Source organism: Saccopteryx bilineata, chromosome 7 (genome assembly GCF_036850765.1).
Source record: "Saccopteryx bilineata isolate mSacBil1 chromosome 7, mSacBil1_pri_phased_curated, whole genome shotgun sequence".
Classification (NCBI taxonomy): domain Eukaryota; kingdom Metazoa; phylum Chordata; class Mammalia; order Chiroptera; family Emballonuridae; genus Saccopteryx; species Saccopteryx bilineata.
Genome location: NC_089496.1, coordinates 113765811 through 113787328, shown reverse-complemented (window position 1 = coordinate 113787328; position 21518 = coordinate 113765811). Strand labels below are relative to the sequence as shown.

The following is a 21518-nucleotide window of genomic DNA, read 5'->3' as shown; positions in this document are numbered from 1 at the left end:
GCGCCCATTTGCTTCTCCATCCTCCCCCCTTCCTCTCTGTCTCTCTCTTCCCCTCCCGCAGCCAAGGCTCCATTGGAGCAAAGATGGCCCAGGCGCTGGGGATGGCTCCTTGGCCTCTGCCCCAGGTGCTAGAGTGGCTCTGGTCGCGGCAGAGCGACGCCCCGGAGGGGCAGAGCATTGCCCCCTGGTGGGCAGAGCTTCGCCCCTGGTGGGCGTGCCGGGTGGATCCCGGTCGGGCGCATGCGGGAGTCTGTCTGACTGTCTCTCCCCATTTCCAGCTTCAGAAAAATACCACCAAAAAAAAAAAAAAAAAAAAAACAGGGGAAGCGAGATTGCCCAGGAGCTCGTGTAGAGCGGGTGGTTCTAAGCCTTTGGGCTCATGAGGATCTGATGGAGCTGAGAGATGCTTGACACAAACGATCGTGTGTCGTGTGCCCGAGGAGGTCCCTGCGCTTGCTCCTGAGCCACCGGGAGAGCCTGCTGTCCGGCATGGCAGACACTGCTGGGTTCTGGACACGGGCACCTGGAGCTCAGGGTGTGTCATAGCCTTCTGTGGTCCCTGGGTCTGGGTCATTCACCTGAGGCAGAGATGAAGATGAGGAATGTGGGGTGGGTGGAAATGGGGAGCAGAGTGGAAATGTGGAGGGGGGGGCGAAGTGAACACAGATGAGGGCGCAGTGCGGGGGGTGGGGGAGTGGAGATGGACCGATGTGGGGACGTGGGATAGATGGGGACTGCTGAAGGAGGCAGGTGTGGGTGGGAAAGAGAACGGGTGCAGCGAGGGTGGTCGTGCTGGGAAGGGAGAGGGGTTGTGTGCGCCTGAAACCTGCCTTTATCTCCTCCCTTCCCGTCTCCCTAGGGACGAGCCTCTGCGTCTGCCCGCCCCCAATCCTAGGGCGGAGGCCTCTCACAGGATCCAGACTCCACCACTTCGCCATCCGGCGGAGGGTCTCCGCCAGAACGCGCATCTTTCCGCTCGGCTGCAACCCCTGGAGCGGCCACACCGTCCAGCGGTTCCGACCGAGGCCAGTGGAGGGTAAGGCCGACCGGAGGGATCCGGACGCGGGACCGAGGCTGGGGCGGGGACCCGCGGGGCCGGAGATGAAGGCATCGCTAGGGGCCCAGTGGGCCCAGGAGGAGGGTCGAGTCGCCGCCCTGATCAGTGCGCTAGAAACCTGGTCCGTGTCCCAGCTGCCGGGCCAGGCGGTCAAGGGAGGAGTGGAGCGCGGGGCCGGGGTGGGGGGACCGTCCCCTGGATCCCGGCCTGCAGGGGCAGAGTTTGCACCATGTCACCAGCCTCGCGTTCTCCATGATTCAGGCCCCACACCAGACGCGCGCCGCCCAGAAGGGTCCGGGAGAGGTCATCCAGACCCCAATATGGGTCCTTGAGGTCTCTGAGACTGCGGCCTCCAAACACATCCTCCACCCCAGCGCAGGCCTGGATGGGTCTTTTCAGAGCAGCCCAGGATCCGGAGCCCCCTCCCTGCATCGCGACCTCCACTGCAGGGTGCTCACTACCCCAAAGCTTCGTCCTGCTCCACTCCCAGGCACCAAATAACTCCCAGGTGCTGATCCTTCCCACCCCCAACACTCCTCTTCCCATTTACTGAACAAGACCCCCAGCACCTCTCCAAGCCTGAGTCCCTAATCCTCAGGTACTCAAATCCTTCATCCCAGCCTATCCCAATCCTGAGAGGTAGTCCTCTAAAAGGCTGATGAGCCCCTTGACCCGTCCCGAGGCACAGAGCCCCCTGGGCCTCAGTAGCTGAGGTCCTCTCTGCCTTCCCACAGGTTTTGCCCCCGAAGATGAACTGGAGAGCAGCGACATGCTGGGCTCTGCTGCTAGCCGCCACCCTCCTCTGCGACATTGGCGAGACCAAGGGTGGCCGTGGAGGGGCTCGCGGCAGCGCCCGCGGAGGGCTGCGCGGGGCCAGGGCGCGCGTGAGGCCGGTGCCCCGCTACTCGAGCTCTTCCCTGCGCGTGGCGGCAATGGCGGGCTCTGGTCGGAGGAGGGTCCTGGGGCCCTGGGAGAGTGGCCTGGAAGACGAGGACGCTGCACGCGGTGGCAATGGGACCAGCGTGTCTGGCTACCGGGCGTGGACGTCAGCCTCGGAGCCCACGTGCAGCCTGCGCCTCTGTCTGCTGCTTGGCAGTGCCCTCAGTGCCCTGGGGCGGCTACAGCCATAGGCCTGGCTGGGCTCGGGGCCACATTGGCCCCCAGCCCACGCCCTCCCCACAGGCCACTGCCCAGGATCAACCAGCCCAGAGGCTGCCTGGGTGATCCCTGCCAGTCCCAGCAGCTGCAGCCTCTCTTACCTGTGACCCAGGTGCCACCTCCTATTCACCATCCCACCCAAGCTCCCCCTGAGCCTCCCCAATGCTGCCCTACCAGGGGATCAGGGGCTCACCCCCATTTACAGGTCAGGGTCCTGCCCAGCCAGAAATGGTTCTGAGGTTCCTGTACCATCTTGACCAACTGCCTACCATCTCTCTCCAGAGCTGCCCCAAAGACAGGTGCCAAGACCAGACTGTTCAGCCCCTTCCATCTCCTCTGAACCCACCCTGGACACAGAGGGTGTGGCCAGTGCTGACCACCAGGCAGAGAGGCGCACACAGAAGACTGTGGTGGCCTTCCTGCAGAAGCTGCTGGAATGGATGAAGGAATTGAGGATTTGGGGGGGGAGGAGAGGTCTTGCTCACAGGCTGATGCTTAGAGAATGTCAGGTGCTGACATCTGTGGATTTCAAAACCCAGGCATGTCCAATCATGGTTCTATGGATGGTTCTAGAACTACCCTGCCTGCCAGCCCATGGCCAAGTGTCTTCACAGACACTCTGAGACCCACTGCCAGGGACTCCCGTGGAGCCACTGTGCTGACTTGAAGCAAGACACCGAACTCTTGAGACCTACTTTGGAAAAAACATTGTTTAAACTTCAAGAGCTTTCCATTCCCTTTGAACCCCAGTTCACATTCTGGGCCGAGACCTGGCCTCCTTCAGAGACTGCAACTGCCAATCCCACCAAAGCGCCTTCCCTGGCCCAGCCAGCTGTAGGCTGGACGACAGGTAGCAGGTGGCAGCAATCCCTAGCAACTGAGGCTGTGGTGAGAATGGAAGAGGCCAGCTCTAGTCAGACCCAGGACCCGCTGGTCATTGGCAGGTAACTGGAGAAAGGTGGAGGTAGTTGGGCCCCAGCACCCAGAAAGTGCACCTCACTCAGCTGAAGGAGGTACCCAGGAGGCAGAGCTCCTCTCTACGATCCGGGGGGAGGTGGGGTGGAGGGGTCTGCACACCCCACACAATTCTGAGGACAGAGCTGACACCAAGGAGCTTCTAGGGAAACACAGGGTTTGCCTATAGCACTCAACACCCCTATGTATAAGGCTGGCCCATAGCCTCCTGGGCACCCAATGCCCATTTCCCTCAAGCCACCAGCCCATCTGAGCTCAGCCCTGGGGCCTGACTCTGCTGCATCTTCCAGATAACACCACCATGTCCACAGCCGTGGGAGCACAGCTTCTCAGGCCTTGCTCCTCAGGACTTCACCGTCCTTGGTGCTCAGCAGGAGCTGCCCAGAATGCACTTTCGCCCCTGGACCACAGGGCCCTTGTACTGATGGACAGCAGTGCCAAGACCAGGCCCTCAAGGAGAGCCCTGCACCTCTGCCCTCCCACAGCTGGCTCGGGTCAGGGGAGGGTCTCCAGGCATTCGCCAGGACTCTGGACCAAGTGCTTTTCTCCAGAGAGGAGTGTGAAGCTAAGGGATGTAGCTCCCAATGGCCTCGTGTCCACACTGCCAGTCTTCTTGGGGCACAGCAAGCCCAGATCCTCCGTCTACTCCAGACCAATCTTGATGCTACCAAAGACCAGTGAGCCGTGGCCCAACCCCACCAGGGCCTTAGAAGCAGTGTGACTGTCCTGCTACTCTACATACAGGTGGCAGGGAAGTAGAGTCTTGCACAGGGAGACCTGTAAGGGTGGCCCCTCCAGCTTCTGGGTTGAGCTGTTCCACCCAAGGACCCAGGTATGTGGACCCAGCTGGCTGCACTCAGCCATTCAGATACCCACCCAGATGACAGGCTGTGTGGTACCATGAGGTACTGGCCTGCCTTGGATATCAGGTGACCCCCAGACACAGAGCCATAATCAGGACAAGATTCTGAGAGTGTATCTGGCATTTGATGTGCCCCAAATCTTTGACTCTCTCTTCTGTTTAGGGCCCTGGCAGGAGGCAGAGGGTGCTCAAGGTGGGTCATCTCAGGAAGGGTTAGTCAGTGTTCGCGGGGCCCCACAGGTAGTGGAACCGAGGGGCACCTATAGGAACGGAGGTCCCTGACAGCTCTAGGAAGGTGAGACCACCCCCAGGCACAGAACAACCAGGGCCACTGACCAGGAAAAACTATCCCCCCCACCCCTGCCCTCCTCAGGCCTCTTCTTGCCCCTTGGACCACTTCAGTTGCGATAAGTGCTGGGAGGTGCCTTTGGAATTGGCACTGTCCCATTAGCTGGAAGATGCTCAGAAGCAGTGGGAGCCTTGGGTCCCTGTGGACCACACCAGAGATTCTCCTGGCCGGCATATGGTACCGAGGGGACAGGCCAAGGCATGGGTTCTGCTATTGGTCATGGAACCTTCTGTTCACATTTGTGTGCATTTCAGTAGCCTTGTGAAATAAAACACTCTGCCGGCAATGACTCCTCATTCCAGGACCCAGCACACTGCGTCAGACGACAGCCCTCAGCCGCCCAAAGTCCCTAGCCCACTGCTCCCGGTGACAGGGCCCTGACATACGGCCCAGGTGCCGCAGGTGCGCAGTGGGAGCTAACAGCAGAGACGAGGCTTTAGTTGAAAACGTTTAAGTTACAGCTTCACCTGTCCCAGGAAAGGTCAGAGTCTCCATACGAGAAGTGAGCGTTGAGTGTCCGAGCAGGGCTGGGCCTGCAGGACTGCTCAGAGGTGTCAGTGCCCTGACGCCCGCACGTAGGCACAGCCCCGGGGATGAGGAGCTGGCCTGGCTACGGAGAGGCAGGAGGGCAACTCTCCCTGGAGCAGACCTCAGTGTCCAGTGTCCGGCAGAGAGCCACTGGAAAGGGAGCAGACCTCAGTGTCCAGCGTCCGCAGAGAGCCACTGGAGAGGGAGCCCTGAGCGTAAGAACCAGATGAGAGGGTGTGGGACACTACACATCTCTGGGGCTGAGGGCCTGGTAGGGGTCTGCTGGGGGGGAGCGCTGCAGGGCATCCCGGTCCAGCATGACAGGGCCCAGCAACCCGCTGCGGAAGGTCCGGAGGAAGTCACGGGCTGCTGCGGGGTAGCTGGGCTGCATCACGTTCACATCACCTGGGAGGACGGGAGGGTCTGGTGAGGAAGGAGCCTCCCCACAGGGCAGGCCTAGACCCCTCCTGCTTGCCCCCAGGGACGTGGGCTCTCAGGTGGACCTGTGGAGATCAAGCATCACGCCTGCTCAGAAAGAAAACAGAGTGAGCCTCCGAGGCTACAGAGGAGTAGACAGAGTGTACCCAGCACCACAGGGACCACAGCAAGGAGGCTGGACAAGAGCCCCTCCCTCTCCGGACCCTTTGCTCCCAGGGCAGACGCATGTCCCCAGGATGTCCCCCCCCAGACTGCCAGGCCTGCTCGATGGGCTAGTCCCTAAGCCCCATGTCTCACCTGTGCCTGTGAGCACCTTCACCTTCTGTGTCTTTCCCAGCCGCACAGCCACGCGCTTCAGCACACTCTCCACATCATCGCAGGCCTCGCCCAGGTCATAGTGCTGCACATACCTGTAGAGAGTGACCGCCAGCAGGAGCCAGGGCCGCCTGTGAGGTCACGCCCGGCTCTAGTGACCCATCCTGGGGTGGGTGACTGTGGTGTGGTGACCACAGTGTGAGTGTGACTAGTTGTGGTGTGGGCATGGGGGCCAGACCTCATGAGGACCCACTGAAGAGTCACATCTGTCCTGAGTAGCCATGGCCAGCTCCCCCATCAGAGAATAGCACTTGCTATTCATGGGTGTCGTCCACTCCACCCTGGGCAGGCCGCTCCAGACTCGCTCAGGCTGCATGCGTGGCTGCAGCAACCACACAAGATCAGGACAATGTCCCCTGCACTTTCTCCTGCCAGCTGTCTAGCATCCTCTGGAGCCCCAGGCGCACGACCAACGTGCAACCAGCACTACAAGAACTGCGCGGTGACGCATGACACGGCCCAGAGGCGCACAGGCCCTGACGGAGCCCGAGGCAGGCGCCCAGCAAGTTCCCAAGAACAGCAACCCCACAGTTCCTGTCCCACAATTCTGAGACCACGTCCCCGGAGGACAACAAGCTCTGAGGAGGGTGCCACTGCCGCATACTTGAGACCCACCACCTGCAGGAATTCAGCTGCTACAATTCCCAGAAACACTGCAGAGCTGCAGAGTCCAAACTGACTTTCACAAAAATAAAGCAAAAAAAGTTAATTTGAAATTCCAATTCCATGAAAAATAAAGAGACTGGAATAACCCCCATCTGAAATAACCAAAAGGGAAGGAACCACCAAAAATATACAAACCACTGGTTTCAAGGCACCCGACGTTAGTCCGTGAAGAATGTCAGCAGACCCACAAACAGCCCAGCTCAGTACTTGAGACCTTTGAGACCCTGAAGAGCCCGAGAAGAAGATGGTGTTGGGGGACCAAGGTGGTTAAAGGTCACACAAGAGAACCAGAGAGAGAATTCCAGAAATCTGCAGAAGCCACAGCAAACTTTCAGCAGAGGAGAGAAATTCCCATGACCAGAGGCAGAGACACAGAGAACTTGGGACCCACAGGCGCTGCAGAGGGGACGGCCCAGCCTCAGTCGGGGCACCACTCTGGACCCACAGGCCTCAAAGGACCACACTGTTTCCAAACAAGAATATAAAGACAGCCATCACCAGAAAAGTAAACTTCAAAATGCCTACCATCCAGGCAAAAATGATCGGCTTGCAAAACAGGAAAACAGACACGCCATGAGGAAATCAATCAGGTGTCAGGATCAGCTGACAAAGACATTGAAATTGGTTGCTATGACCACCGTGCACAGCTAACGACATGGAGACACAGCGAATGCAGGTGACGCGCATCGAACTTGTAGGGTGAGTGCTATGGAACATGCTACGGAACACGCTGGGAGGGACCCACCGAGCACTGCTGGGTGGGGCACAGGCCTGCACCAGCACCTGGTCACTGCTGTCCTGAGGAGACAGACAACGGGAAAATCGATAGCTGCAAATTACCCACATAGGATGAAAACCACAAAGCCACAGACAGATCCAGGAATGCGAGAAGCTAAAGAAAAGTGCACCAGGCCTGACCTGTGGTGGTGCAGTGGATAAAGTGTTGACCTGGAAATGCTGAGGTCGCCGGTTCGAAACCCTGGGCTTGCCTGGTCAAGGCACATATGGGAGTTGATGCTTCCAGCTCCTCCCCCACTTCTCTCTCTCTGTCTCTCCCTCTCCTCTCTAAAATGAATTAAAAAAAAAAAAAGAAAGAAAAGTGCACCAGAACCACGGTTTGAATGGCTCAAGAGTGTGACCACGAGAAACCTGACAGCAGCCAAACATGACAGCTGACCCCTCCTCAGCAACACAGGTGAGAAGTGGGGGCTGTATCCCCCAGAAGACGTCGCTCTGCAACTCCACATCCAGGGCACACATCTGCCAATGAAGGTAAAACAAAGTCACCTTCAGACAACCAAGTTCCGAGAATTCCTCCCCAGCATGACTAACAACGTCAAAGGAGATCCTCTGGCAAAAGTTAGACCAGGTAGAAACCTACATCCACACAGCAGCATGAGGAGGCCACAGACAGAAAGCAATGCACAAATAGCTCGTGTATTTCTTACACTTTAAATCTCTGTGTAAACAGTAACGGTCAGTGGGCCTGGGGTTTATAAAATACACAAAAGACAGACATAGGACAATGCCCCAAAGGTCAGGACAAAAACAGGGAAACAGACTCTAGTGAGGTGTTCACGCCGTGGGTGACATGTTATGACATCACTCAGAGAAGGTCTGTGAACTACAAGGCACCCGCTCCAAACAAAGTGGAATCATAAAGTGTCCGGTTAATCTAAAAAACAGCCAAAGAAGGCCCTGGCCGGTTGGCTCAGCGGTAGAGCGTCGGCCTAGCGTGCGGAGGACCCGGGTTCGATTCCCAGCCAGGGCACATAGGAGAAGCGCCCATTTGCTTCTCCACCCCTCCGCCGCGCCTTCCTCTCTGTCTCTCTCTTCCCCTCCCGCAGCCGAGGCTCCACTGGAGCAAAGATGGCCCGGGCGCTGGGGATGGCTCTGTGGCCTCTGCCCCAGGCGCTAGAGTGGCTCTGGTCGCAACATGGCGACACCCAGAAGGGTCGCAACATGGCGACGGCCAGGATGGGCAAAGCATCGCCCCCTGGTGGGTGTACCGGGTGGATCCCGGTCGGGCGCATGCGGGAGTCTGTCTGACTGTCTCTCCCTGTTTCCAGCTTCAGAAAAATGCAAAAAAAAAAAAAAAAAAAAAAAAAAAAAAGCCAAAGAGACCAACAGAGACAGAGAGGGGTGTGAAAGGGAGACACAGGGAACTAAAATACAAACACAAATGTGCACAAGTGAGTCCCCGCACTGGTCCCAGCAGGGTGGTGATGCTGCTGGTTTCAGACAAGCAGCTGTCAGGGCAGAGAACACTATGAAGGGCAGAAAAAGTGACATCAGTGACACAGGCACTGAGTCACTGAGAGGACTTCACGACATGTTTCTGCACCAAAGGAGCTTTGAAATACACAAAGCAAAGGAGACACACTGTGGTCAGAGATCAGGACCCCCTCGTAACTGGTAACAAATATACAACACCAGCAAAGAGGAAATAAGGAAATAACAAAGATTGAACGGGAATCAATGAAACAAAAAACAGAAGGCAACAAAGTCACTGAAACCAAAAGAACCAGGGGAGACTCACAGACGCTATAACACAGGCCAGTCGGAAACAGTCGACACAATGTATGAGCCATTCATAAGAAATTCTAGAAAAGGACAGAGAGCAGATGGTCCCCGGGGTGCGGGATAGGCACAAGAGGGACCAAAAAGCAGCTTCACAGGCCTGACCTGTGGTGGCGCAGTGGATAAAGCGTCGACCTGGAAATGCTGAGGTCGCCGGTTCGAAACCCTGGACTTGCCTGGTCAAGGCACATATGGGAGTTGATGCTTCTAGCTCCTCCTCCCCTTCTCTCTCTGTCTCTCCTTTCTCTCTTCCTGTCTCTCCCTCTCCTCTCTGAAAAAATGAATAAATAAAAAAAAAAAAAATGTTTAAAAAAAAAAAAAAAGCAGCTTCACAGATGTATCCGTGTGTCAAAACCTATATCAAACTATACACTTTAAACGACTCGCTGTTGTTTGTCTCCAATAGCCTAAGGGTGCCATTTTCACACTAAGCTTAGGCAGGAGAGATGGACCTGCTGCCCCCATCCACACTTACCCAAAGAGCTGGTGCCTGTTGAGGGTATAGAGAAGGTAGTCCGCCAGGGTCTCCTCCCCCACCAGGTGGTCCAACACAGTTCCTGGAAACAGGCACCAGGGGTGAGTGGACACCCTTGGTCTCAGCCAGAGGCTGCAAGGAGGCCATGCCCCAGACCTGACCGCTCTGCACTGAGGGTTAGAATGGCACAACCCAGAGGGTGCCTCACCACACAGGGCCAGCTTTAGGCCCGTCTCTACGCTCTCAATCCGAGGAGCCAGCACCCCAGGAGTGTCCAGCAGAAACATCAGCGGCCGCTCACACACCTGCAGGTACAGAAGGTAGTCGGCTCAGCATTCAGGAAGCCTCAAGCAGCCCCTCCCACCAGCCCTTCTGCTGGATGGCCCCTTAAGCAGCAGAACCCCATGAACCTGACCCAATGGGTCGGGGCATTTTCACAAACTATAGGCTTCCCCACAGGAATCCACTCCCATTTCACTTGGAGATAGCAGCACAGTCCCCATCGCCCCACCTCCTCCAAGGAGGAGGGGACTGCGGACATGGACACGTGGCTGAGAGGAGCACAACTTGGCTCTGGCCTGAAAGCTGTGGTACAACTCCTCTGTGCCTCAGTTTGCTCATCTGTAAAAGGGAACAAGCGTGCCCTCCCCATAAGTCTTGTGTGAGGCTGGTGCAGAGTCTGGTATGTGGCAGGTGCTCAGTGGGAACGGAGCCCGAGGACAAGGACAGAGATGGGCACACCACCTCACAAGCCCTCAGGAGGTGCTGGCGTCTGTGTGGAGATCTGGGCCCTGCAGCCGAGGCCCCTACCTGAATTCTGGACATCACAGCTCTAGTGATTCCAGGCTCACTGCCCACCCTGGTGGCTTTTCCTGCAGGGCAAAAAGAGGCCGTCAAATATACATGAAACACCCCTGGCACATCTGTTTACGGAAAAGCAATGAAGCACATGGAAACGTGTTGAGTTCAGCCCCAAACCAGCTCACAGCAGCAACCCCTTTGATCAGGTTCCCGCACTTGCCTCCCCCCGTGCCTGGGAAAGTATTCCGAAACCTGCTGAGGAAAAGACAGGCCAGGGCCTCCCTGCGAAGGTCAGACCATAGCTGCTCCTCTCAGCAGTTACCTCCCTCCCTCCTAGACTTGACCCTGCACCCCCAAGCCAAGTCTGCACCCTGAAAAATGCCCCACAGCACCGCCCAGTGCAGGCCCATCCATGGGGCTGACCTGACCGAGGGCCTGCTTGTGCTCTGACACGGGCAGCTCTGGGGCCCAGCTCCGGTTGTTGGCTGAGGCAGACTGCGTCCTCTGCCAAATCAATCAAATCAACCGGAGCAGAGAGGGACAGGTGTGCCAACTGGCGGATGGTGTGCAGTGTGGGCCATCCACACAACGCAGCATCACTCGGCCTGACAGGGAGTTCTGACACCTGTCACAACCTGGGTGGGCCTGGAGGACATTAAGTGCAGTGACATCAGCCAGTCACAGAAGGACAGATACATGTGATTCCACTCCGAGGAAGTGCTACATTCATGGGTCCAGAGACAGACAGGAGATTCCAGGTTCCCTGGGCTGGGGAAGCGGGGAATGTTAGTTACAACTTAATACCACTGTTATTTTAAAGTCACAAGTGAAGAAAAATAAACTTTAAAAAACAGATGACTGTAACCACACTCTAACTAGCACCAGAATCGCCACCTGTCAGTCACAATTCAGCAGGGTTTTCAGCCTCTGGGCCATGACTGGGAGCAGTGTGTCAATAAAGACTATGCTGATGTGGGGGTGATGCCAAAGCAGGTGGGGTTTAAACTTGAACATACTTAAGAAAAAAGGGGAAAGGCACAGTTAGAGTACTGTGGACACTCCTGTATGCCTCAAAATCACAGAACCAGCATGAAGCAAGGCTACAGCCCAGGGCTCCCAGATGCAACCACTCCTGACAGAAAGGACAACTCCTCCTTGACATCAAACCCCATCCATTGTATCACACTTTGAGTACAATGGAGCAAAAACCTTAAATAAATGAAAAGACAAAATCACCAAAGTTTAGAAAAGTCATCCACAGATTAAACAGTGGAAACAAATTAAATATAAAATGTTACAGCAAGGACTCTGTCTCGCCGTGTAACCACACATCAGGCTGTGAACTGGGTCCTTCTGGTGAAAGAGACAAGCCCAGAGACTGTGACTGTGCCTGAGGACTGTGTCGGGACACTATGCCCCGGGACTGTGCCGGGGACTCGGGCTGATGTCGTCCCAGGACAAGAGCGCTGCTCTGCAGGAAAGACAGGCATCAGCAGGCATGGCAGGGGGTACCTTTCCTGAGGTGCTGTCTCCTCAGGGAGTTGATAAGTGAGGATTTGCCCACATTGGGGACACCGATCACCATGATGCAGAACTCCACATTCTATAGAGGCAAAAGAGCAGCCATCAGGGGCACAGCCAGACTCCCCACCAGGACCCCCAACAGCCCAGATAGGACCTAGGAGCCCAGGCCAGCTGAGGGAGAAGGAAGGTCACTGCCAAGGCCCCGCCCACAATGACGACCCTCACCCTTCCTGCAGCAAAGCAGGAGCACCAAGGAGAGAGGCTGTTTGTGCCAAGGGCTTGGTCTAGCCCACCATGTTTAGCAGGTGAGCCTTGGGGTCCTCAGCAAGAGGGACTGTCCAGGGTCAGTCCTGGGCCCACCAACCAACCTCTCCTCGGTGATAGCGGTAGCTGCTTCCAACCAATTCTGTGACCACTGGGATGATCTGCAACAAACCACACAGGCACTTCCTGGGGAAACCAGCTCTCCACTGGTTTGGAGGTGGACACTCAGGTTCTTCCCACATCACAGAGTTAGACTGCACTACAGCAGGGGACCGCCTGTGCCCTGTCCTCTCCCGTCCCTCCAACATGAATGAGCAGGACATTCCTCCAGGAGGATGACAGCCCCTTCTAACAAAGACATGTCACTGGCATGACAGCCAGTGAAACTCTCCACACACAACTGGCAACAGGAAGGTCCCAGATTCTCCAAAGGTCGTTCCCACTTATAACCCAGAGCATATTTTACAGCCTGACTCTGCTCCTCAGGCCACTGAACCATCCAGGCCCATTTGCTCTGGACATTACAAGACGAGTGTGCCTCAGGAACCCCAGAAAATCCATGGATCATCTCCAAACTCTGCCTCCTATGAGCATACAGAATCTGCAGTTTGCCGGACAACCTTCAGCAGAAGCATTCAAGTGTAAAACAGAAAATCCCACCTGCTTGATGTTTTCATCCTTGATACAATTGGTAAAAATGATATTTTTGAGGCCTTCTCCTTCCAAGTGTTGTATAATTTTCTGAAAGAGACATTTCCGTCTTAAATACCAAATAAAAGTAGGGATGGTGCACCACACTAAAGTCCAGGGATCGCGTGACCTGTGGTGGTGCAGCGGATAAAATGTCAACCTGGAAACACTGAGGTTGCTGGTTCAAAACCCTGGGCTTGCCTGGTCAAGGCACATATGGGAGTTGATGCTTTCTGCTCCTCCCTTCTTCTCTCTCTCTCTCTCCCTTCTCTATAACGAATAAATAAAATCTTTATAAAAAAAATTAAAGCCCAGGGATCTGAGACTTCCAGGCATGCCCTCAGGGTCAGAGCCACTGCAGCTGGGCACACAAGGAGGGGACATCAGGAGAATCAGGCCCAAATGGGGCAGATGCAGGGCGGATACAGGGCAGACACCAGGTATGGGCCGCAGGGCGCCGGGTGCAGTGTAAAGATACTCCAGAGCAGCAGTTCTCAACCTGTGGGTCGCGACCCCGGCACCAATGGCTTTAGGCAACCCCTGTGTTTTGGTCGTTCGACCCCCGCCAGGGTCGTGACCCACAGGTTGAGAACCGCTGCTCCAGAAGGTGACCTGGCCCCACCAGTGGCTACATGTGAGGACAGGAGGGAAGAGCCCTGGTTTCTGTCAAAAGGCTCTGGGCCACAGGGTGAGTGCTCAGCATACATGGCCCACCCTCATGGGACTCCAGGACCCCCTTCTTCTTTTTTTATAAAAGATTTTATTATTGATTTTTAGACAGAGTAAAGACAGAAGTGGGGGTGGGGAGGAGCAGGAAGCACCAACTCATTACTTCCTGTATGTGCCCTGACCGGGCAAGCCCAGGGCTTCAAACTGGCAACCTCAGCATTCCAGGTAGACGCTTTATCCACTGTGCCACCACAGGTCAGGCAAGGACCTTTTTATAAAATGAGGCTAAACTAGGTTATTCTGAAGCCACATCCAGCACTTAATTACATGGTTTTGTCTTCAGCCTTCTCATCACTCCTATGTACTGAATTCTGACGAGCTTTCACAAAATGAAACTTCATTCTAAGGTTTGAACCCAATCGGATTACAAAGTACATGGAATAGTTTAAAAGTAAACTAAGGCCAATATGAGTTTACTGGTCTTAACATGAAGTGAAATCAGCCTATGAGTCATATTTGTTAAAACCAGCACTGTACTGTTTGATCAGCTACTGACCTAAACATGACTGATACTTAAATGAACAGTGACCTAAATCAGTTAATTTTCATTATGCATTTCAGTTACTCATTATAATAACACAGATTAAGATACAGGCTAAAACAAACGTATTTGAAGCCACACTTTCAAGTGTATAAATTCACAAGGATGTCCCCAGCCACTGTACAAAGAGCTACCACTGGGAGCCTCGCCTCTGTGATCCCCTCTAAGACTTCAGGGCAGCAGCACCTGAGACCAAACATTCCCTCTGCCTCCCTATCAGGTGAGACACCACTGTGTCCGGTGTTAGGTACCCTTAGTGCACCAAGCACTCTACAAAAATTAGCATCAGGCCTGACCTGTGGTGGCGCAGTGGATAAAGCGTCGACCTGAAAATGCTGAGGTCGCCGGTTCGAAAACCTGGGCTTGCCTGGTCAAGGCACATATGGGAGTTGATGCTTCCAGCTCCTCCCCCTCCTTCTCTCTCTCTGTCTCTCCTCTCTGTCTCTCCCTCTCCTCTCTAAAATGAATAAATAAATAAAAAATAAATAAAATAAAATAAATTAGCATCAAAGGGCAGAAGCAGTCACTGATAAGACTCAAGCTCAACTGATAAAGCCATGGACAGCTTGTGAAGCCATTAGTTTCACAGAGCAGGAAGGACTGAACCAGAGGTGGGCCAAAGTGGGCAAGGAGCCGGCATGGAATTCTCTTTTTTTTTTTTTTTTTCATTTTTCTGAAGCTGGAAACAGGGAGAGACAGTCAGACAGACTCCCGCATGCGCCCGACCGGGATCCACCCGGCACGCCCACCAGGGGCGACGCTCTGCCCACCAGGGGGTGATGCTCTGCCCATCCTGGGCGTCGCCATGTTGCGACCAGAGCCACTCTAGCGCCTGAGGCAGAGGCCACAGAGCCATCCCCAGCGCCCGGGCCATCTTTGCTCCAATGGAGCCTTGGCTGCGGGAGGGGAAGAGAGAGACAGAGAGGAAAGCGCGGCGGAGGGGTGGAGAAGCAAATGGGCGCTTCTCCTGTGTGCCCTGGCCGGGAATCGAACCCAGGTCCTCCGCACGCTAGGCCGACGCTCTACCGCTGAGCCAACCGGCCAGGGCGGCATGGAATTCTCAATGAACGAAGGCTTCTTGTGGTTCAGCAAGTGATGTTTCCTTGGAAACCTGTGGTAGAGGCTGTGGTTTGGGTTTAAATAACTCAAACTTACCAAGAAACCTGAAATGCATTCCTGCTGCCGCAGTAAAAGGAAAAACTGCACCAACTTGGAAAAACAGGGAATTCAGAAGATTCTAACACATACTCTTTGCAAAGGATTTGACAACAGAGCAAAAAAGTGACTAAAGCCCTGGCCGGTTGGCTCAGCGGTAGAGCGTCGGCCTAGCGTGCGGAGGACCTGGGTTCGATTCCCGGCCAGGGCACACAGGAGAAGCGCCCATTTGCTTCTCCACCCCTCCGCCGCGCTTTCCTCTATGTCTCTCTCTTCCCCTCCCGCAGCCAAGGCTCCATTGGAGCAAAGATGGCCCGGGCGCTGGGGATGGCTCTGTGGCCTCTGCCTCAGGCGCTAGAGTGGCTCTGGTTGCAACATGGCGATGCCCAGGATGGGCAGAGCATCGCCCCCTGGTGGGCAGAGCGTCGCCCCATGGTGGGCGTGCCGGGTGGATCCCGGTTGGGCGCATGCGGGAGTCTGTCTGACTGTCTCTCCCTGTTTCCAGCTTCAGAAAAATGCAAAAAAAAAAAAAAAGTGACTAAAAACATTCACAAACAGATTCCAGAATCGCTGGGCCCACGGGAAATGTTCTGCACTCAGTTACTTGTGTCCCCTGGCCCTGCCTGGCTCTGGAGAAATCCATTCACTACCCTGGGCTGCCCTCAACTTCCAGATCACACAGTGGACAGAAGGCAGCCTACAGGCCAGGCCAGGGACCTGGAAGGCCATGAAATTGGTGGGTGTGGACACCTGCAGAAAAAACAACCATCACAAGTGACCTCCAGGCCAGTGCTGTCCATGCCTGTGGCCAACAGCTTCATGCGACCACTGAAACTTAAACTAATTGAAACAAAATAAAATGTGAAAGTCAATTTCGCAGCCGCAGGAGCCACAGTCCAAGTGCTCAGAGTTACATGAAGCAGAGACCACAAGGTGGGGCGCTGGGTTCCAGCACATCCTGCCACCCTCCCTGGGAGACACACATCTGGATGACTGGCACCATCAACTAAGCATCGGAGGAAGCGAGCAGACAAAGGGTGAAAGCCTGACCCAGCCTTCCTGGCAAGTGAATGCAAGTCCGTCTCAGCAGTCACTGTGCTGACAGGGCTGACGGAGGCCTCACCTGCTGCTCCTTCAGATCCGCCAGGTCCATTTTGTTGAGGACAAGCAAGTGAGGTTTAATCCCCAGGGTTTCCTGAAACAGAGGGTTGCGGCCTGAAAGTGGGATGTGGTACAATTAAGGCAAAAATCCCTCAGAGCTTTTACCAACCAGCTTATTTATTTTGTCTTGTTGCCCAAATTGTAACCCCTGAAAAGGAAATCTTTAGAAGGAACTGGTGACCAGTCACAGGGTGAGCGCACAGCCAACCTCCTGCTCCTGGACCTGTGACACCAACCCCTGTGCTGCCCTCCCCTCAGGGCCACAGGGCCACAGAGCCACTGACGCTGCCTCCTGCAGATGAGGCCACAGCCAGGGCAGTGGTCTCACAGGGCTTCTCAAGGGGGAACAACGGTGACAAAAACAAAACACAAATTACAGTAGGAGGCTTTTAACTAGATCATTGTTTGGCTGCCAAGGTACGAAAGTTCAAAATGAATGAGCTGATCACTCAAAAAAGTGCCACCCACGAAGTCCCAACTAGTGTGTCTCAGACCACCACTGCCCCCTGGTGACCACGAAGAAGACAGGGCCCCCCATGGACACTATCACTGAAGGTTCCACCTCTTTACTACCACTGCAAGATCTTTCTCTCAGCCAGGGGCCTGTGCGCTCACTGCAGTGTCCCACTTTGTGTGTCATTAACACAGGCAAGACAGGAGGCCTTCATCTTTCTCTTCTGAGCACTCAGGCCCTTCCTGCTGCTTTATCTCTGGCCAAGTGAGGCACGTCCGGGGTCTAGACACCCAGCTAGCCACCGTGTCTTCACCCATACAACAAAGAGGCCTAACCAGTTCTGTACTTAGAACACCAGAGGCCCCCAGACTCTTCACAGTACCATGGGAGTTAGTGCTTCTTGCCTATCCTACAAGAAGGCAGAGTCTACAAGACCAAGGCTGTCTTCCCACCACAGTGTGAGTAATAACTACAGGCTTTTATTATAATCAGGTGGTCAACTGCCAGCAAACACTTGACTGGCATGAGATACTGTATGAAATAATTCCTTTACTCACAATAAAGAAACTTCATACTTTATTACAGAAGTTCCAACAAGCCTTTGAAATGCTGAAAATGGTCCCTCATCTTCCAATCTAGAAATGGTAACAACTCTCAAACCAAAACCTTCATCATATAAGAGAATCTAAACATGGTTCAACAGGGTCTGGAAAGTAAATTCATTCGTGAACAAGATCCTAACATCTTGCTGATTCATGCCTCAGGCACAGGTGGAAATCATGGTTCCGTATCCCATCTACAAAACACTAGGCTTGGGCAAGACAGGCAGAGGCCTGAGACAAATGATGTTGTGTATCAACGGGGAGCTTCAGAAAACACACGGCTGACCTGACAACAGAGGTTCCAATTAACCGGTCTAGGAAGGGGCTCAGATCAATATCTCTAAAAAGCCTCCTGGGGCCTGACCAGGCAGTGGTGCAGTGGATAGAGCGTCAGACTGGGATGCAGAGGACCCGGGTTCAAGACCCTGAGGTCACCAACCTGAACGCGGGCTCATCTGGTTTGAGCAAAAGCCCACCAGCTTGAACCCAAGATCGCTGGCGCTAGCAAGGGGTTACTTGGTCTGCTGAAGACGTGCAATCAAGGCACATATGAGAGGGCAATCAATGAACAACTAAGGTGTTGCAACACGCAACGAAAAACTAATGATTGATGCTTCTCATCTCTCTCCGTTCCTGTCTGTCCCTGTCTCTCTCTCTGTAAAAAATAAATTAATTTAAAAAAAAAAAAAGCCTCCTGGGGGGCCCTGGCCGGTTGGCTCAGCAGTAGAGCATCGGCCTGGCGTGTGGGGGACCCGGGTTCGATTCCCAGCCAGGGCACATAGGAGAAGCGCCCATTTGCTTCTCCACCCCCCCCCCTTCTTCCTCTCTGTCTCTCTCTTCCCCTCCCGCAGCCGAGGCTCCATTAGAGCAAAGATGGCCCGGGCGCTGGGGATGGCTCCTTGGCCTCTGCCCCAGGCACTAGAGTGGCTCTGGTCGTGGCAGAGCGACGCCCCGGAGGGGCAGAACATCGCCCCCTGGTGGGCAGAGCGTGGCCCCTGGTGGGCATGCTGGGTGGATCCCGGTCGGGCGCATGCAGGAGTCTGTCTGACTGTCTCTCCCCGTTTCCAGCTTCAGAAAAATACAAAAAAAAAAAAAAAAGCCTCCTGGGGGAAATTGTAATGTGTAACGAGGGATGAGAACCACTGCTTTAAATGCCAAAATCTACAACAGGCCCCTGTGGTAGATGACTAGACCAGAATAGGGACCAGGCAGAAGAGCTGGGTGGAAACAAGGTGACATGCCAGGAATGCTTCCTGCAGCCTTAAGCACAGGAAGAAGGGCCTCCCCTACACCAGTACAATTCTGCAACCAATTCCAGTGGGGGGGGGGGGGGGGGTCCCGACACCACAAGCAATTCTCCAACACCAGCTGGGTGTCCCACAACCTAACCCAACTCTGACAGCACTGACCTGGAGGTGGCTCAGACCCCACAGGTTAGGGACTCAGTCTCAAAAGACTGTCTCTGAACCGCACTTCAGACTCCAGTCAAGTTCAGGTTGTCACTTGGGTTTCTGACTGATCTGCTATAAACTGGAGGTCCTTAGATTCAATTAATTTGCTGGAACAAGAGAAACGTTTTACTCACTAGCTCACAGGCTGACTATAAAAAGATGTGCAGGACAACCAGGTGGGAGAGACGCATGGGCAAGGTCTGGGGAAAGGGCACAGCACTGCCATGTCCTCTCTGGGAGCCCCTCTCCCCCCAAATCTCCATGTGCTCACCAGCCCGGAAGCTCTCTGAACCCCGGAGGGGGGTCCTCTGGAGGTTTTATGGAAACTTCATTACACAGAGAAGATGGATGAAATCATTGGCCATTGGAGACCAATTCAACCTTCAGCCTCTCTTCCCTCCTGGAGGTCAGGGAGTAAGGTCTGAAAGTAGTGACCCTCCCAGATCAGAGGGGTTCCCCTAGCACCAGCCCCAACCTGAAGGGCTTTTCAAAAGTCTATTTATTAACATAACAAAAGACACCTTTATGTCTCTCATCACAGAGGAAATCCCAAGGGTTTTAGGAGTTCATGTCAGAAACTGGGACAATGACCAAATATGGATTTTTTTTTTATATATAAATAAATCACAAAGGCCCTGGCCGGTTGGCTCAGCGGTAGAGCGTCGGCCTGGCGTGCTGGGGATCCGGGTTCGATTCCCGGCCAGGGCACACGGGAGAGGCGCCCATTTGCTTCTCCACACCCCCCCTTCCTCTCTGTCTCTCTCTTCCCCTCCGGCAGCCAAGGCTCCATTGGAGCAAAGATGGCCCGGGTGCTGGGGATGGCTCCTTGGCCTCTGCTCCAGGCACTAGAGTGGCTCTGGTCGCAGCAGAGCGACGCCCCGGAGGGGCAGAGCATCGCCCCCTGGTGGGCAGAGCGTTGCCCCTGGTGGGTATGCCGGGTGGATCCCGGTCAGGCGCATGCGGGAGTCTGTCTGACTGTCTCTCCCCGTTTCCAGCTTCAGAAAGATAAAAAATATATAAATAAATAAATAAATAAATAAATAAATAAATAAATCACAAAATCACAACCAGCAAAGGATATCCGGGCATCATGGACCTCGATGACACAGTCCACCAGCTTTAGGCTGCTCTGCATCTTCTTGAGCCCTGGAAAACACCACACTTCAGGCAAGGGGTCCATGGCCTCTCAAGAGCGCTGCAACAGTTAAGCTGATTGGTCAAGAGTGACACACCAGCCTCACCTGTCCTGGCGCCCTGGATAAAGCGTCCACCTGGAATGCTGAGGTCGCCTGTTTCAAACCTGGGGCTTGCCTGGTCATGGTACATACAAGAAGCAACCACTACAAGTTAATGCTTCCTGCTCCCCCCTCTCTAAAAAAGGGGGGGGGACGACACAGCACCACAAACACCCTATAAAGAACCGATCTGAGTAACAGGCTCTAAGTGTACCAACTGATAACCGTTGGCAGGACCTCTCCTTCAACACCGGTGCCTAAGGGGTAGCCGGACCCTGTCTCCACCACCTGGGGCTCTGGCGACTCCGAGCCATAGACTTAACCTCCATGGGTCTCAGTCTGGGCTATAAAGCAGATAAAGCCACCTCACTGGCTCCCCGGGCCCGGGTGGATACTGTGCCCGGGTGCTGCCGCTGTCAGGACCGACCTGCGCCGCTCAGGCCGGATTCCCCGCTCACAGGAGCACATGGCCGAGGGGACCAAGCTCGCCCCCCGCAGGGTCCCGCGCAGAGACGGGGACACCGCCGCCGGCTCGGCCCTCCCGCGCGCACCCCGCGGGACCCCGCTCTGGCAGGAGCCCAGCTGCACGGCGGGCCCCGGGTCACCATGAGCGGTGACGGCCGGCGACCCCGAGGGCTGCGGCAGGACAGTGGCTCCCGGGGACCCCGACACAGAGAAGGGCCGGGCCGGCCTGAGACGCCTCTTGGGGCCGGATTCTGAGAACCGCAGAGCTGCCCGGCCTAGGACACGCGAGGACTGCAGTCCAAGGTTCTGCAGTGGTGACAACTGGACACAACTTGGAAAGCGACTTCCCACCCCTGCTTCTTTCAAAATAATATCTAGGAATATAATTTTTTAAAACATATATGTGGGAACTGAGGCTTTGCTCGGAATCAGGGTCAGGTCACTGCGGGTCACGCCGCCGCCGCCACTCGACGCGCTCCCGGGCGACCTCAGAGGAGCCGGGTGCCCTCCCGCCCGGACCTCACCTTTGGCCATGTGGCCCGGGAACCAGCGCGCCACGTCGCGACCGTCCAAAGGGAAGCTCTCCCGCCAGGCGGCGCGGACGGCGCTGCATAGGGCGCGGAAGCTCGGTCTCATGGCGCCGCCGTCCCGGGCGCCGCGCAGCGCAGCGCAGCGCAGCGCAGCGCAGCTCGGGGGCCGCTCAGCGTCGGAACTCTCCACCGGGACAGCGACCCCAGCCGAAGGTTCCGCACTCCAAAGTTCCGGCAAGACTCGCGCGTGCGCACAGCGCTACTTCAGACGGCGGACGGAGCTCAGGGGGCGGTACCCGAGGCTGAGGAGGGGCGGGGCTGTGAGCCAGGGGCGGGGCTACGAGCCGATCCCGGGACTCGAGCGGTGCAGTTGGGTTCCTTTTTACAAACTTGGTTGAAATTTTCAAATATTTTAAATTTACCGCATAAATGTATTATCCTCACTTTCTTTTT

At 55.2% G+C, this 21518-nt stretch overlaps 2 protein-coding genes across 8 annotated transcripts; one reads left to right on the top strand and one right to left on the bottom strand.

Moving 5' to 3' along the window:
* The first annotated feature begins 331 nt into the window (after positions 1 to 331).
* On the top strand, positions 332 to 4687 carry SPRN (shadow of prion protein). 3 transcript variants are annotated; one of them, XM_066238500.1, is made up of 4 exons: positions 332 to 535; positions 860 to 1036; positions 1319 to 1565; positions 1792 to 4687. In XM_066238500.1, the coding sequence occupies exons 3-4, from the start codon at positions 1443 to 1445 to the stop codon at positions 2185 to 2187; spliced, it is 519 nt and encodes a 172-aa protein (XP_066094597.1). In that variant the 5' UTR covers positions 332 to 535; positions 860 to 1036; positions 1319 to 1442; the 3' UTR covers positions 2188 to 4687. The 3 variants fall into 3 exon arrangements, with proteins under 3 accessions (XP_066094597.1, XP_066094599.1, XP_066094598.1); XM_066238502.1 differs by lacking the exon at positions 1319 to 1565; XM_066238501.1 differs by lacking the exon at positions 332 to 535 and having other exon boundaries at positions 846 to 1036.
* Positions 4688 to 5151: 464 nt separating this feature from the next.
* On the bottom strand, positions 5152 to 21295 carry MTG1 (mitochondrial ribosome associated GTPase 1). 5 transcript variants are annotated; one of them, XM_066238494.1, is made up of 11 exons: positions 21060 to 21295; positions 19904 to 19981; positions 16291 to 16382; positions 12713 to 12793; positions 12157 to 12213; positions 11777 to 11867; positions 10274 to 10335; positions 9672 to 9768; positions 9464 to 9545; positions 5665 to 5813; positions 5152 to 5334 (listed from the first exon to the last, which is right to left on the bottom strand). In XM_066238494.1, the coding sequence occupies exons 1-11, from the start codon at positions 21169 to 21171 to the stop codon at positions 5174 to 5176; spliced, it is 1062 nt and encodes a 353-aa protein (XP_066094591.1). In that variant the 5' UTR covers positions 21172 to 21295; the 3' UTR covers positions 5152 to 5173. The 5 variants fall into 5 exon arrangements, with proteins under 5 accessions (XP_066094591.1, XP_066094592.1, XP_066094593.1 ...); XM_066238495.1 differs by having other exon boundaries at positions 5665 to 5777; XM_066238496.1 differs by having other exon boundaries at positions 19904 to 20030; positions 21060 to 21187.
* Between the last annotated feature and the right edge of the window lie 223 nt (positions 21296 to 21518).